The sequence below is a fragment of the Staurois parvus genome, unplaced genomic scaffold (assembly GCF_062004578.1).
Source record: "Staurois parvus isolate SC_StPar_1 unplaced genomic scaffold, SC_StPar_1.0 ptg001053l, whole genome shotgun sequence".
NCBI lineage: Eukaryota > Metazoa > Chordata > Amphibia > Anura > Ranidae > Staurois > Staurois parvus.
The window spans coordinates 1,034,079-1,052,113 of record NW_028318849.1 but is presented as its reverse complement, the minus strand read 5'-3'; the positions used below and the strand labels follow the sequence as shown (position 1 = coordinate 1,052,113).

Below are 18,035 nucleotides of genomic sequence, written 5' to 3'. Positions count from 1 at the left end.
TTGAAGATTTCAAGATTACAGTTTTAGCAAGAACCTAGTTTCGTCCACAGTTTCGCTATAGCATTCTTCATTGTTTCTATCCTGTCACTCATCAAGCATGCCTTCATGCATACAGCTTTTCACTCACATTTATCAAGCTGTTGAGATTCATGACAGCTTTCATTGCATGTGTGACAAATCACTTTACTCGGTATTTTGACTTCTATTCTTCCTGTTACTCACACTTTTGTCTTCACTATGCAGTAAGTTCCATCGCTAATTGATGGAAAATCTGTTTCTGTGACATGATTTGGGCTTTACATCCCGGTCACACCGATCTCGACTTTGAAATCATACGACTTACAGCGAAGTTGCACGATTTCAAAGTCAGACGACATGCCGATTTGAGACGCGATTTGAAGGACATCTGACATTGACCAAGTCTGAACCGCACTGATATAACCACTCTAATTACGGACAATAGGGTGCAACTTGGCATTTGCAAGGCACATGGCATGCAAATCGCACACCAATTCACATCCAGTGTGGCCTGGGACTTAGGGCTCATTTACACAGATGCTGAGACCCATCCGCCATGCTGAGCTGCTTTTTGTTATGTGGGCATCCGCCTTGGAACTGCATACAGGCAGCCCATAGAAGTGAATGGCATGCAGCGGCTGCACGGACACAGTCATATGTCAAAAGTTGACATGTGGGCAGGAGCAGGGGCGGACTGACAACTCATGGGGCCCCCGGGCAATAGCGGATCATGGGGCCCCTGTGTCCTTGGCCAAACTCAAAAAAGCCTATGAAAAAGCTACCAGGGGCATCTCATGGGGCCCCCTACTGACCCTGAGCCCTCGGGCAGTGCCCGAGTTTCCAAATGGTCAGTCCGTCCCTGGGCAGGAGCACTTACACAGATCCGAATACAGATATCCGCATGACATACATACAGACCTCTCCCCTGTCAGTGTTCTGCGGCAATCACGGAATCTCCAGCCAGGACCCGGTGATCGACAGCCGAAGCTGCCAATGGTATATATACGTGATTTTACACAGCCCTGCCGCCCCGTAGCAGTATTTGTGCTATAGGGTGGTGGGGAAGCGGTTAATATCTCCTAAGCATGCACCATTAAGGAGATATTCTAGTTAGCGGCAGCCTGTGACACCTCCGGCACATGTGCTCTGAAGGAACGGCACACCTGTGCTGTTCCTCTAGAGTTGTGTGCTGTGGTCATAGCATGAAGATGGAAGCCTCTGCAGTGTTGAAAATGCTCAGCTGGAGGGCTTCATTCTCAGGTAAGTCTTTCCTAATGTGCTAGTATGTGATGCATAGTTGCACATTATGACATTACCTTACAGGGGAAAATCTTCTTTTTTTTTATGTTTACTACCACTTTAAACTATTACAAAAAATTTTTGCAAATAGATGAACAGTAGCAGGAAATTTACAAAAACAAACAATTGGTGTAGAGAGCAACCTCTCCTAAAGCTAATACTTGGGGCAATCCTAACTATGGAGATTTACATGACAGTTCAGTACTTTGTAGTATAACATCTCTCTTCTGTCAGCCAGTTTGTTGGGGCCCATGTGCTATGTTGGAGCTCTCAGGATAATGCACCTTTAAGCACTGATAAAGGCACTAACTCTGTGATAACTGCAGGCAACACTGTTCCTCTTTTGTCAAAGTGTAGTAGGGTTTTGGCCAGCAGCCTCTAACCAACTCCTGTGGTAATAGGTGATCTCCATTTGTTTACTGTTGGCAGCACAAGCAGTCAGTGTTTGCAGCATCCTTCCTATTGTTCAGGCAGTAGGCTCCGTTAGCATCCGTGGCTTCTTCTGGGCCATGCTAGGCACCTAAAACAAGGTCTGGTTCCTACACATGGGGTACCTTTACTTTGCGATGCATCCTGGCATTGCAACAAGGGTGAGTCCACCATGGGGGAGATTTGACCTTAAGGCAGACCTCCACCATCAGAGATGAGCTATGCACCATGTACACTTGCACAACCGTTTCCTAGTTAATTCTCGGGTTCCCATGCTTGTGTACATTTCCCTACATAGCTTGCAATTTGGCATGATGAACACCAACCATAGCTACCCGCCGTTTACGTGAATGGAACCCCACCATGCTCATAGCGTGGGCTCCACCGTGCACATAATCTGAACTCTTGACTTTCCATACCTCTGTGCAAGATGGGGATCTCTGCTTAGCATTTCTGCTCAGGTTGCTCTTGGAAATGGAATGCAGCATAGGGAGCGCCAACATCATCTACCTCGAAGCTGGAGGCTAATCCAACTACAACAGGTGCATGCTGTAGACAGACTGCTTGCTAACTTGTACTCTCAGTTGTTAATAGCGACCACATGTATAACTTGCTTTAGGGTGACTTTAGCGGGTTTACAAAATTTCACATGCTTTACTTTAAGCAAAGTGCAGAACATTTCACAGTTCAAAGCACGTTAAACACAGTCTTATTTCCTATTCCCTAAAACCTAATCAGGCTAAGTGCTGCCCTGGCGTACCTTCAGAGGGGAATTCCATGTCTCTGACGTTTGACGTATGGCAGGCACCAGCAGCTGGCATCTTCAGGGATAAATCCCTCTAATCCCCCGCCAAAACCAGGAACCAGGAAAACAAGTTAGCTCATAACTTCCCGTTCGGGCTGCACCTAAGTTCTAACCTGCTTGCAAATGCACAGTCCTACCTTGCATAAAAATGTACCTATTGCTCCTCCAAGTCTGTTCAAGTTCCCAGATCAACAAGTTTTTTCACCCCTTCCAGCTCAAAGCCTGTGGATAAATCCACCACTTCATGAAGGTCCACCTCCACCAGTTCTATAAAAGGTGGGGGGACACTTGATGGCTTTTGAATAGGTGTCTGCTTTGTCTGTTCTTTTTCAATGTCCTCTTGCTAACATTTCACTGATTCGTAATTTCATACACTGGGCTGCACACTTTCCTCTCCCCATTAGGCTTCCACTCCATTCTTATGTAGCACCCTTCTTGGTAGCTAGGGGGAGCTAAGTTAATTTGTTTTTAGAAAGAAGCTGAATAGCAGCTGGGAGAATTAGTCAGAGGGGTCAAATTTTGCTCAGGGTTGAGTGACTCTGCAGACTTCCCCCCGATCTATAGACTGGAAGAAGTCACTAGAATTCAGTGGGTGAGGGTAAGGAGAAGCTGGTCTGCACTCTCAAGGGATCCTGGCCAATTCCCAAGCAGGAGGCTTGGCATGGGGTCAGGACAGCCCTTAAGAGTGACCAAGCCTGCTCAGTAGCAGGAGAGTTCGGGTGGAAGATGGAGTGAGCAGGATGGTGTGTGGAGCCTGGGAGGGGTCCCGGGAGAGAGGCCTACCTACAGGTGGATGAGCTAGAAGGGAGGATCTCTCAGCCTCATCGTCCCAAGAGAGGACAGCCTGGGAAACAGGGAAGGAGCCAGCCAAGTGTAAGGCCTGAAGGCAGCCACCAACCCAAAAGCTTGCAGGAATGACTAAGTGAGTAAGCCCACACCCCCTGGGCCAGATAAGGAGAAATGGTATTCAAGTGGGAAACCCGACTAGCTCTCATCTGGGACTGCTTTCATCTAAGATGGCAGTTTCTGGGTCCTCCTGCCCAGGGATTCCCTGAGGCAGCTGGGTTATAAGGAGATTTTATTTGGGGTCTGCGATGGTACACAAGGAGAGGCTGGATAGCTTTCCAAGAAGAGAAAACCCTTCTGAGTACTTGTACATAGTTCCAGGAAGATGTCCTCAATTTTACAGTTCCTTGGGCATCCCATGTATTCCTCATCCCCAGCCAAGTTTCAGTCCCCTAATAAAATCCAAAAAAACAAGTTCAAGGACTGTTTACTGTCTCTGGAGTACAAGGCTGGAGGGAAAAGCGTGCTGCCTGGCTGTGCAGGACCATAGAGGGACCCAAATCTCTAGCGACTCCTAAGGGGGTAGTGCTACACTTAGGATTCCTGTTCTTACAGCCTCATTGCTGTATATCTGCAGTGTGAGATCTAAGGTACTGCTGGTTCTGTCTGCTAGTCCCAATGGATTTTAAAGAGGATCTTCACCCTAGAAAGAAAAAAAATAAAATTCAGCAGCTACAAAAACTGTAGCTGCTGACTTTTAAAATACAGCCACTTACCTGTCCCTCGGTCCAGCGGTATCCACCCCACCGCTGGTTTCACCGGCCCTCTTCTCTCCCTGGCACTGGCATCTTTAGTGTGGGCACCCGGCTGTGACAGCTTGCGGCTTCACAGCCAGGTGCCCACTGCGCATGCGCAAGAAGTGCTGCGCTTTGTGAATGGTCCCGTAGTCTTCGGGGACCTGTCACGTGTCCCAGAAGACTATGGGGAGGGAGGGGGGGGGGACAACTTCCACTTCAGATCGCCTAGGAAGTGGGATTAAGTACCTGTCAAATTCAGGTACCCTCTCCCCCCCCCTCTGGGGAGCGGGGGACAAAGCATTAAAGCGGAACTTCCTCTTTTGGGTGGAACTGCATTTTAAAGTAGAACTAGAGCCAATTTTTTTTTTCATTTTGTATAGCATAAGGGAGGGTTATAACCCCTGTAAGATTTATTTTCGCCATCTGTGGTACAATGGGGAGATTTTCCTCCACTTTCTGTCCCACAGCCAAACAGGAAATTTCTTTTCTGGGGACAACCCAAAATTTGGAATTTTTTTTTACTTTCACTCTTAATGATAATGGTAAACAGGACAAATAGAGAGGGTAAAACTCCCTAACGGGGGCACAGACAGAAATAAAAACCTGACAGATGTTCTAATCCCTCTCCACTCTATCCTAAACTAAAACAAAGTTTGCCTTTATTTACACTTTAAGCCTAAATTCACATATTCACATGTATGCAGATTATGGATTTTTTTGCTTTTTTTTTGCCAACAGGAAAATATTGACTTTGATTCAACTTTGATGTGACTTTGGATGTGTGAGACTTTGATATGACTTTTTTCTTTTTTTTCTTTGCTAATAGGAAAGTATGACAGCTCTGTTCATTTAGCACAACTTTACACTCTCTGACACTCATAGTAAAATCAATGATGCATCAAAATGGTACTACATGAACAAAACTATCATACTTTCCTATCAGCAAAAAAGAAAAGTCGCACCAAAGTGGCATCAAAGTAGCACCCAACCAAAGTGGCATCAAAGTTGCATCACCGTTGCATCAAAGTCCATACTGTCCTATTGGCAAAAAAAAGGAAAACGCATAAAAAACACTTGCGTTTTCGGTGCGGATCCATTGACATCTATTACACGCAAAATGCAAACTGCTGTGGGAAAAAAAGTCCCTGACCCTTTCCAAAAAATAGATCGGCTCAAAGCACACAGATGTGAACTAGATTCATGGGAAATCATGTTAAATGAGCACTGATAGGCGGCACTGATGGGCAGCAGTGTTTGGCACTGCTGGGCGGCACTGACTGGCATCACTGCTGGGCACTGATGGGTGGCACTGGTGGGCACTGATGGGTGGCACTGCCGGGCACCACTGATGGTGAGCATTGCTTGGCACTGGTAGGTGGCACTGCTGGGCACTGATGGGTGGCACTGCCGGGCAGCACTGATGGTGAGCACTGCTGGGCACTGGTGCGTGGCACTGCTGGGCGGCAATGCTGGGCACTGATCATCAGTGCCCTGATGATCAGTGCCAATCTTTCCTCACACTGTGACAGCATGAGGAAAGTGCAGCCGATAACCGCCAACTGTATTTACCTGGTGATCTGCTGTGTCCATTGGACACAGCGATCATGGAGATTGCCGCTGGGGACACGTGGGAGGGAGCATTCTGGGAGGACGTCATATGACACCCTGCAATGCAGAGCCATACAAAGCAATGTGCAGGAGCTGACAGGGGAGAGATCTGTATTGTTTACATACAGGTCTCTCTCGTCAGTGATACTCGGCGATCCAGTGATTAACAGCTGACACCACCCTACCCTGAAATGCAAAATCACATATTTATATATATATATATATATATATATATGTAACTGTGTGTAAGCAGGTATGATATTTATGCACTGTGTACTGTTTTATTAGGGAATGTGTTGAGTTTTATTCCCTGCTTTGCAGGGAGATAAAAAAAAAACAGCATATTCTCACTGACAGGAGAGAAATTTGTGTTGTTTACATTCACAGATCTCTCTCCTGTCAATTGCTCCGCCGATCTCCAGGTCCTGGCCATGAATCACTGGCCGGGACTTAGTGGTTGACACATACAGGAGCCAATGACAGCATGGGTAGGCGGGCATGCAGATGCGCCACCTACTCAGAAATGTAGACTTACGTATATTTACGTGATTCTGCATAGAGCAGCTGCCCTGTACCAGTAAAGCTGCTATAGGGCGGCCAGGAATGACATTTGTTTATTTGACATACTTTAGCATGTTAAATGTCATTCAGCTTAAGATTACATGTAGTTAAAGCGGAGCTCCACCCAAAAGGGGAAGTTCCGTTTTAAACCTTTGTCCCCCGCCCCCCATTGAGGATTGGAACCTTTGGGGAGCGGGTACCCGAATTTGACAGACACCAGTTCCCACTTCCGCTGCGATCTCCTAGGTGATCGGAAATGGAAGTTGTTCCCCCTACCTCCCCGTAGTCTTCTGGGACATGTGACATGTCCCAGAAGACTACGGGGCCATTCACAAAGCGCAGCGTTTCTCGTGCATGCTCAGTGGGCTCCCGGCTGTGAAGCTGCAAGCTATCACAGCCAGGTGCCCACACTGAAGATGCCGCCGCCAGAGAGAGAAGACAGCCGGTGAAACCAGCTGTAGTGAGGACACCGCTGGACTGAGGGACAGGTAAGTGGCTGTATTTTAAAAGTCATCAGCTACGGTTTTTGTAGCTGCTGACTTTTTTTTTTCAGGTGGGACTCCGCTTTAAGTTTTGGTTTATGTGTGGGTTTATGCATTTTACTGTTTATACCATGGGGGGGATTTACTAAAAAAAATATGGTTATGTTGGATGAAGGAGAAGCCTGCAGCTTCTTTGCACCAGTGATGATCTAGCCTGGACATGGTTTAAAATTCGTTCTCATCACCCTTTTTTCTGTCTTTTGCTAGCTATGCATTCATTGAAACTCGTTTCATGTCAAACTGAAGCAAAAAAAAAGAAATGATGCAATCTTTGTAGAAAAAGCTTTACAACCTCTGAAAAACAGAAGCTCCCACAACTCAAATTGACCTCTTGCTTCAACTGGGAAACCCCCTTTTCTCTAAGGTAGTCAGGATAGAAGAAGAGCCCTCCCTCTATTGTATCACCGCAGACCATAAAGTATTTAAGATTGATCATTTGTGCTGACAACATAGAACACCCCAGGCAGCAAGAGATCTACAAGTCAGGTAAGATATTTCACTTCCGTATAACAGGGAGGTGTGTTCAGGTACAGGACGGCATTGCTGATCTTCTTACTGTCCTTGGCTTCGGAGAAGGGAGCGCGCCATTCCTGTTAGTCATCATATATTGTCTTCCTGCCAATTCATTTACTTGGTATGTGGCTTACTGCCTAGGATCTTTAGGTTAACTGCTTATGTGTGGTTTTTTTTCATGTTGTTTGCTGATGCACATTTTATTGCAGTGTATGTGTGTGTAGCCTGGATACTGTATGTCCCAAGTGAGATAAGGAGTACACGTGCTGCAAGAAGTAAAGCTGATTGTGTCTTCAAATAATTTAATTTTGGGGAAAAACAGTAGTATTGGTTTGCAGGCATGACAATAATATGTGGAGAGTTATATAATACCCCCACAAATGTTATATAATACCCCCACAAATGTACATTTTTTTATAGATCCTCTGCTGTCCCCTAATACAGGTGGGGCTGTCTTAACCATAAGGGGCCTTGTGGGCAGATCCGGGACAAGGGGTGGGCAGATCCGGGACAAGGGGTGGGCAGATCCGAGACAAGGGGTGGGCAGATCTGAGACAAGGGGTGGGCAGATCCGGGACAAGGGGTGGGCAGATCCGGGACAAGGGGTGGGCAGATCCGAGACAAGGGGTGGGCAGATCCGGGACAAAGGGTGGGCAGATCCGAGACAAGGGGTGGGCAGATCCGAGACAAGGGTGGGCAGATCCGGGACAAAGGGTGGGCAGATCCGAGACAAGGGGTGGGCAGATCCGGGACAAGGGGTGGGCAGATTCGAGACAAGGGGTGGGCAGATCCGGGACAAGGGGTGGGCAGATCCGAGACAAGGGGTGGGCAGATCCGGGACAAGGGGTGGGCAGATCCGGGACAAGGGGTGGGCAGATCCGAGACAAAGGGTGGGCAGATCCGGGACAAGGGGTGGGCAGATCCGGGACAAGGGGTGGGCAGATCCGAGACAAGGGGTGGGCAGATCCGAGGCATGGGGTGGGCAGATCCGGGACAAGGGGTGAGCAGGAGGAGAAGCTGCCGTAGGCACTCTGGTATCATGTAAAGGGGGGGGGGCACCACGAGAAGATTGGGCTAGGAGATTTGTTTTGGAAGTTGGAATACGGGGAGCGGCAGGGGTTAAGAATTGTTCTGGGGGGGGGGATTTGGGGAGTGGTGATTAGATTGTAAGCTCCATGAGCAGGCCCTCCTATTCCTTCTGTACTGAACAGTATTGTAATTGTACGGTCTCCCTTATACTGTAAAGCGCTGAGCAAACTGTTGGCGCTATATAAATCCTGTATAATAATAATAATTTGGGGGGGTTTGTGTTGGGGGGGTGGGGGAAAAGGATTTGTGCTAGGAGCGGGGATTTGGGGGGTTTGTGATAGAAAAGGTAATGGTAGAGAGGAAGGAGATTTGTGCTAGATGGGGAATTATTTTTTTTGGGAGGGGTTGTGCTAGGATGGGGAATTGGGGGAGGGGGATATGTGCAGGGAGGGGGGATTTGGAGTGGGGGGAAGAGGAGTTGTGGTGGCAAAGGATTTGTGCTAGGTGGGGGAAATTTTTTTTGGGGGGGAGGGGGGGTTGTGATGGGGCATATGGGGAGAGAGAGAATTTGAGCTGGGGGGTCAGGGGGCAAAGATTTGTGTCGGAAGGGGAGTTTTCAGTAGGGGGCCAGATTTGTATTGGGAGGAGGGGGAATTTATGTGTAGGGGCTAAGCATGCAGATTAATGGTCAATTTGATTTTTGGGATGGGTCTTTCTTTTTGCTGACATGTAATGCTCACACATCTTGGGGGGGGGGGGCTAATTTGGCATGTTCACCCTGGGCTCTAGCAGACCTTGTTCTGGCACTGCTTGTGGGCCAGTGACTAGGGCAGCAAGGTTAAAGGGGGCAGCACCAAACCTAAACATTTAGAAAGTGAAATAACCTCTTACTTGTTTTCTTTCCTTCTTCTGTCCACCTCTGGAGTCCACACATAGATGCACTTACTGACTTATGAGATACTCATGCTATAGGCAGCGAAAGGAAAGCCATATACACATAGATTATACAATGCAGATGGATCAATCTTCCCGCTGTGCAGTTAATGTATTGGAACAGATGACAATTTTGCACCCATCCCCTTCAATTTATTAATCAAGGGATGTCAGGTGGATACAGTAGGTGCCCAAAAGGTCCATCCACAAAGCAAATTTTTGCAGGTTCATCAAGAAGAAACAGAAATTAGCTCAGTGTATGGCCACCATAAAGGAGGCAAAGTGCTCTATGTAAGTTCAAATAGTTCTAAAGTCAAATGCTTTTTCTGTAATGCATTCCTTGCATTAAACACCAGTTCACATTACATGCATTGCAATTGCTTTTTTTCTGCATCCAAAATGCACAGAAAGTAAGTTATACAGTTGTCAATGTCATAGTTCACATCAGTGGTTGGGTTGCAGAAAAAAAAGTAGAACAGGCTGCATTTTTCCTGCACAGAAGTGTACTGGAACACGGTAAAACACAAAAAAATGCACTGGAACGCACCAAAACGCATAAAAAATGCATTGGAATGCACATGTCCCTATTTAAATTGGAAAAAAAGAGTAACGGAAAAAATGAACTGGAACGCATAAAAAACGCACTGGAATGCATCAAAAACACATTGGAACGCGTCAAAAACGCACATCTGGAACGCATCTGGACTGTGTTTCTATAGTGTGAACCAGCCCTAAAGTAAAAACACCCCACTACCTGTTCTGCCCACCCCATCCCTAAACACTTGGCTCCTGTCACCTTTCCAGCACTGTCTTTCGGATGCAGAACCACTCCCCTCACTGACACTGACAGCAGCAAAAGCCTCAGGCTGCTGTCAGTCAAACTCCTGTAAGGAGGGATCGGGGGCGTGTCTTACTGGCGCAGTGTGGGTCTATGGATACACACAGCCCGGCTCAGGAACACATGTGCACAGGTGCCTCCTTGGCACCCGGCTTGCTAAGGAGGCACCCGGAAGAAGGAAGACCGGACAACTTCAGTGGGGGGGGGGGCTTCTGGAAGAGGAGGTAAGGGACTGTTTTGTGCAATATTGTTGAGCAGGTAAGTATAATCTCTTCTTTATTTTAACAAGACAAAAATGTTATCCCTATGTGGCTATCTTTTCAAGGGAAGCTTGAACCGGAGCGAAGAAAGTGGATCAGCAGCTCTAGAAATAAGGAACTTGTGGCAAGCAAAGTCTCAGCTGATGCAGAGCTTGAAGGGGGGGGGGATGAAAGTTCCAAATTTTGTCCCAGCTGAGTCACGCGTTCTGTGCCTGAACATGCTCTCCTTTACTAATAATATAAGAAAAGCCAGACTGCACAAACCAAAACTAAAACAGTTAGATAATATAGCTTCTAGAGCCCTTCATTTATTTACTTTTCCAGCCACGTGTGCTGCGTGGTCAGACACGCCTTAGTTAGCTATCACACATTATACCGGACCATATCTTCTACTGGGTATTTCTGTGTTTGTGATACAAGTGTGCTCTATTCATTATGGGATTTGATGTGCCAAACAGACAGTTAAGCTGCATCCTAACTGTGGTATGATTTTCATTTGTATGTCAGAAAACGAGCAAACAGCTGATTGTCTGTCATGATCAACAGATATTTAATTCCCATAACTAGTTCCTGTCAGCCCCAATTCTGACATTTCTCTTATACCCGGAAAATGTTTTTTTTTTGTCAGAAAATTACTTAAAACCACCAAACATATATATATTTTTAGGCAGAGGCCTCGGGGAATAAAATGGTTGTTGTTGCAATTTTATATACTGCATGGTATATCAAATGTAAATTTTCAGGACAAAACACAATTTTAGCAAACACAAACACAATATAATACCCAATTTTTGGTAAAAAATAAAAGATGATAGTACGCCAAGTAAATAGATACCCAACCTGTCACATTTTAAAATTGTGTACGCACGTAGAATGGCTCCAAAATATAGTACCTCTTCACGCCTCTCGGCGTCTGGGCCTTGACGTTGAGCGGCCGCACATTTGCGTGCAATTAAAAAAAATGTGCTGAGAGCGCGCGCCCTGCTCGCTCCCAGCACACATGTCCAGTACTCACGGAAAGGTCCCGATCTCCTCTTGTGGTCGGGACCTTTCCCAATCATGTGACCGCTGTGACAGCGAATCACTGCGGTCACATGACCCTAAAATCCCGCCCGCATCCCAGCTTCTGAAACCCTTAAAGAGCCAGGAGGCGCTAGTGCCAAGGGGTTAAAATTCTCCTAAAGTGACTCTTTAAATGCCTTTACAGGTTACCAGTTTAGAGTTACACAGGAAGTCTGGCACTAGGATTATTGCTCTTGCTATTATGTTCGTGATGATACCTCACAACTGTGGTGTGATCACTGCAGTGGCGTCACTAAGGTTGGTGTCACCCAGTACAGTAAAACATGGTGTCACCCCGCCCCTGGCCTCTGAAACCATGTTTTACCGCATTGCCGCGGCTCTCCTCCACAGCCTGCCACAGTGCTCTGTCCTGCTGCTGTGGAGTGACGGCAGGAGCAGGACAGAGCAGTGGACACTGGGCAGGCTAGCTCATCGGGCTCTCTCCTGTCAAGCCTGCTACAGTGCACTTGATTGTGTCACCCACACCCAGAGCTTTTTTCTCAGAGAATAGGTGCAGGAACTCAACCACGCCCCCACCGGAACCCCCTCTCCCCCACAGGAGAGCAAACTGCATGAAAGAGTAGGTGTGACCGAATTGCACTAATAATGGGAGGGCTTTACAAAGGTTAAATATCATGAGCACATTAAGCACAGGGTTCAAAAGTGCACTACATACAGAGTGCAGGGTTCAGGAGTGTGGTACTAACAGGGTGCAGAACTCAGGAGTGCACTATGTACAGGGTGCAGGACTCAGGAGTGTGCTACGTACAGATTGCAGGACTCAGGTGTGTGCTACGTACAGATTGCAGGACTCAGGTGTGTGCTACGTACAGATTGTAGGACTCAGGTGTGTGCTATGTACAGGGTGCAGGACTCAGGAGAGTGCTACGTACAGATTGCAGGACTCAGGAGTGTGCTACGTACAGATTGCAGGACTCAGGAGTGTGCTATGTACAGGGTGCAGGACTCAGGAGTGTGCTACGTACAGATTGCAGGACTCAGGTGTGTGCTACGTACAGATTGCAGGACTCAGGGGTGTGCTACGTACAGATTGCAGGACTCAGGTGTGTGCTACGTACAGATTGCAGGACTCAGGTGTGTGCTACGTACAGATTGCAGGACTCAGGTGTGTGCTACGTACAGATTGCAGGACTCAGGGGTGTGCTACGTACAGATTGCAGGACTCAGGAGTGTGCTACGTACAGATTGCAGGACTCAGGTGTGTGCTATGTACAGATTGCAGGACTCAGGTGTGTGCTATGTACAGATTGCAGGACTCAGGAGTGTGCTACGTACAGATTGCAGGACTCAGGAGTGTGCTATGTACAGATTGCAGGACTCAGGTGTGTGCTACGTACAGATTGCAGGACTCAGGAGTGTGCTACGTACAGATTGCAGGACTCAGGAGTGTGCTACGTACAGATTGCAGGACTCAGGAGTGTGCTACGTACAGATTGCAGGACTCAGGAGTGTGCTACGTACAGATTGCAGGACTCAGGAGTGTGCTACGTACAGATTGCAGGACTCAGGAGTGTGCTACGTACAGATTGCAGGACTCAGGAGTGTGCTACGTACAGATTGCAGGACTCAGGAGTGTGCTATGTACAGATTGCAGGACTCAGGAGTGTGCTACGTACAGATTGCAGGACTCAGGAGTGTGCTACGTACAGATTGCCGGAGTCAGGTGTGTGCTATGTACAGATTGCAGGACTCAGGTGTGTGCTATATACAGGGTGCAGGACTCAGGAGTGTGCTACGTACAGATTGCAGGACTCAGGAGTGTGCTACGTACAGATTGCAGGACTCAGGAGTGTGCTACGTACAGATTGCAGGACTCAGGTGTGTGCTATGTACAGATTGCAGGACTCAGGAGTGTGCTACGTACAGATTGCAGGACTCAGGTGTGTGCTATGTACAGATTGCAGGACTCAGGTGTGTGCTATGTACAGATTGCAGGACTCAGGGGTGCGCTATGTACAGATTGCTGTATTCAGGAGTGTGCTATGTACAGTTCGCAGGACCTTGGGGTGATTGCAGGACTCGGGAGTGCGCTACATACAGACTGAAGGACTCAGGAGTACGCTATGTACAAGGACAGGACTCAGGAGTGTGCTACATACAGATTGCAGGACTCAGAAGTGCGCTATGTACAGTGGCAGAACTCAGGGCTGCGCTACATACAGGTTGCAGGACTCATGGGTGCGCTACATACAGGTTGCAGGACTCAGGAGTGCACTACATACAGATTGTAGGACTCAAGGGTGAGTTACATACAGACTGCAGGACTCAGGGGTGTTCTATGTACAAGGGCAGGACTCAGGGGTGTGCTATGTACAAGGGCAGGGGTGTGCTATGTACAAGGGTAGGACTCAGGGGTGTGCTATGTACAGACTTCAGGACTCAGGGGTGTGCTACGTACAAGGGCAGACTCAAGGGTGTGCTATGTACAAGGGCAGGACTCAGGGGTGTGCTATGTACAAGGGCAGGACGCAGGGGAGCGCTATGTACAAGGGCAGACTCAAGGGTGTGCTATGTACAAGGGCAGACTCAAGGGTGTGCTATGTACAAGGGCAGGACTCAGGGGAGTGCTATGTACAAGGGCAGGACTCAGGGGTGTGCTATGTACAAGGGCAGGACGCAGGGGAGTGCTATGTACAAGGGCAGGATTTAGGGGTATGCTATGTACAAGGGCAGGACTCAGGGGTGTGCTATGTGCAATGGCAGGACTCAGGGGTGTGCTATGTGCAATGGCAGGACTCAGGGGTGTGTTATGTGCAATGGCAGGACTCAGGGTTACAGTACGTACAGCAGGACATAGGAGTGCGCATGATGCAGGGATGTGCTACGTACTGACTTCAGAACTCGGGGGTCTGCTATGTACAATGGCAGGACTCGGGGGTGCACTACATGCATGGTGCAAGGCTGAAGAGTTCGCTATGTGTAGGGTGCAAGGTTAGGTTCTGCATACTTCACAGGAGAGGAGAGAGGGGCTGCTGCCAAAGAGCAGCTACAACTTACAGGGTGTGTGCAGTCTGCGGGCTGCAAGGAGCTGCCGCCAGAACAGTAGAGCGGCTATGCACATCTCCCACCTCCTCTGCTCTCATAGGGATACTGCAGGGCAGAGAAGGCTGTGCTCAGCCCCAGGAGAGGAGCGCTGTCACCTGGAATTGACAGCTGTGAGCAGCGAGTTTCAGGACATCCAGCAGAGAAAAAGCCCTGGTGTCACCCCTCTGGCGACTCTGGCAGGCCGCACTCCCCGGCAACTTTATTGCTATCACAAGAGATGAATAGTTATCTATTTACTTGGCGTAACATTTACATTTTAGAAAAAAATTGGGTATTATATTGAGTTTGTGTGCAATAAAATTCATTGAAGTGTATTTAAAAAAAAGCGTTTGAAAAACCACTGCGTAAATAACTTGTCACATAAAAAAAGAACACCCATCATTTTATTCTATAGGGCCTCTGCAAAAAATTTTGGCCTAAATTTATGACTAAGTTTGATTTTTGAAATTTTTTTTCTGGACATATTTAACCACTTCCAGACCGGACACCTTTACCCCCTTCCTGACCGGGGCAATTTTTAGCTTTCAGCACTATCACACTTTGAATGACAATTGCGCGGTCATGCAACACTGTACCCAAATAAATTTTTTACCATTTTTTTGACACAGATAAAGCTTTATTTTGGTGGTATTTATTCACAGCTGGGATTTTTATTTTTTTTGCTATGTAAATGAAAATGTCCAAAAATTTTGAAAAAAATTGTTTTTTTTATAAAATTTTGCAAATAAATAATATTTCATCATAAATCTTTGCCAAAATTTATTCCGTTATATTTTTAGTAGAAAAAAAAAATCCAAATTAGTTTATAACCAAAAATTATAATTTTTAAACATTTTTTTTAACATTTTTATTTTAATTTTTTATATTATTATTTTTTATTTTTTTTTTACATACTGTCACCCTAGCAGTACAGTGTCACCATGGTGACACTGTACTACTTATGGGGGGTGATGAAGATTTTTTTTTTTTTTTTTTTTACACTGATTGCTTTTACACCCATATAGGATGTAAAAGCAATCATTTCTCTTTCTCTCTGTCTGCATTCTTGCACTCATTGAGAAGTACTGAGTGAGCTGTGATTGGTCACAGCTTGTCACATGGTACAAGGCTGTTGTGAATAGCCTTGTACCATGTGACCTCTGTGATCATTCACAGATTTCACACGTAGTAAGCCATGATGTCACAAGTGACATCTTGCTTACTACTTTGCATGTGATCACTGATTGGCCAATTAGTGATCACATGATCGGGACCTCGTACAGAGGTCCCGTCCGACGATCGGTGCTTCACTGTGTCCGGAGGACACAGCGGGCACCGGATCACGGTGCTGCGAGCTCCCAGGGAGCGTGCACAAGCAGGGTGCAGGGAGGCCACCCGACCCTGCACTGCCACCGTCCGGCCATTTATATGCAACGTGCGGTCGGGAAGTGGTTAATAGCAAAAAGTAAAACAAATTGTTTTATTTTAAAAAATGGTCTTTTTTTGTTTATAGCGCAAAAAATAGAAAACACACAGGCGATCAAATAACCAAAAGAAAGCTCCATTTGTAGGAAAAAAGGACATACATTTAATTTGGGTGCAACGTTGCATGACCGCACAATTGTCAGTTAAAGCAACACAGCGCCGTATCGCAAAAATGACCTGGTCAGGAAGGGGGGTAAATCCTCTGTAGGGCAAGTGGCTAAATGAGTATAACCTAGTTTCATATACAAAATACAAATCCTCTGCTTTCCGGGAGACCTTATTATAACCTGGGGCCTGTAGGACTAATATTTAGCGGATGATTCATTCACATTCCACCGTAGATAGTTGGAGATATTAGTCACTTTGTGATACACATATCACTATGAAATAGTCATTACATTAATATGTGCGTGTGTTCTGTATGAACAAACAGACACAATTAGATTTTACTAAGCCTAATGAACACAAACAGGCATTGTTCTGTCTTGGCATCGGTTGTACTTGTTGCGAGATTCGTTTAGACCCAGTCTGTCAGAATGTGTGCAGCAAGTTGAATGATCGCCTTAACTGATAGTTTACTCAATGAATAACAACTTCAGAGGTGTTTTCCAATGCTTCTTTATGCTTCAAGGTAGCAAAGGTATGAACAGGGGCGGACTGACGGGCAATAGGGGATCATGCGGCCCCCGTGCCCTTGCCCAAACTCAAAAAAGCCTATGAAAAAGGTACCAGGGTCATCTCATGGGGCCCCCTACTGACCCCGGGCCCTCGGGAAGTGCCCGAGTTTCCAAATGGTCAGTCCGCCCCTGATGTGGACTAAGTTGCTTGCTTTCACACCTTCTGGGCTATCCAGTAAACAGTATCTATCCTTCTCTTAAAACATCCTCACCTATATGGAGGTCACATATAGTGAAACTTTCTATAATGTTTTATTTAGCACATAATATGAGTTGAATTTGAAAAGAATAATTACCTTTTTCCTTGATAGAATAATTAGAAAACTGTGTAGAATTGGTGCCTTCTGTGTTCCATTTGAAAAACTGAGCAACCATCATTTATCTTTTGGACAATATATCTTCCATAGAAATGTTATCAGTGGATGAAAATTGTGACATTGCCTTATCAATTATTTTTTTAATTTTTCTTTTGTAATCATCCCATTTTTTTCTGCATTCTGGAAGTGTTCGCATAATATTACCTCCCATATTAACAGTTCTTACCACTTCATCCCAGATACCAGCTTTTCCTGCAGCATTGGCTGTTTTAGGTCCAAACAACTGCTCTCTGTATTTCAGGATTGTATCTACAAGAGTATGGAGTTCCTGATCAGTAAACCTAACCTTCCTCTTTTTAGAGTTTCCAAATGGTCAGTCCGCCCCTGGGTATGAACATAGAGGTGTTTTCATAGGTAAATTTCCAGTGATGTACATAGCTTCCTCACTCTACAGCAGTGGTTCTCAACCTTTCTAATGCCGCGACCCCTTAATACAGTTCCTCATGTTGTGGTGACCCCCAACCATAAAATTATTTTCATTGCTACTTCATAACTGTAATTTTGCAGTGGGAGGAGTAGTGCCATGTCATTGGTGTCAGTGGAAGGAGTAGTGCCCCATCACTGATGTCAGTGGGATGAATAGTGCCCCATCATTGGTATCAGTGGGAGGAATAGTGCCCCATCGTTGGTATCAGTGGGAGGAATAGTGCCCCATCACTGATGTCAGTGGGATGAATAGTGCCCCATCACTGGTGTCAGTGGGAGGAATAGTGCCCCATCACTGATGTCAGTGGGATGCATAGTGCCCCATCGTTGGTATCAGTGGGAGGAATAGTGCCCCATCACTGATGTCAGTGGGATGAATAGTGCCCCATCACTGGTGTCAGTGGGAGGAATAGTGCCCCATCACTGGTGTCAGTGGGAGGAATAGTGCCCCATCGTTGGTGTCAGTGGGAGGAATAGTGCCCCATCGTTGGTGTCAGTGGGAGGAATAGTGCCCCATCGTTGGTGTCAGTGGGAGGAATAGTGCC

The 18,035-nt window shown here is 46.6% G+C and overlaps 1 protein-coding gene across 1 annotated transcript in view; it reads left to right on the top strand.

The window, feature by feature from the left end:
- The first annotated feature begins 1,220 nt into the window (after nucleotides 1-1,220).
- LOC149440787 (interleukin-18-like) overlaps nucleotides 1,221-18,035 on the top strand; it is a 45,647-nt gene continuing 28,832 nt past the window's right edge. Inside the window, exon 1 of the mRNA XM_089658161.1 lies at nucleotides 1,221-1,278. Coding sequence (XP_089514287.1) covers nucleotides 1,221-1,278 — 58 coding nt within the window. The remainder of the gene's footprint in view (nucleotides 1,279-18,035) is intronic.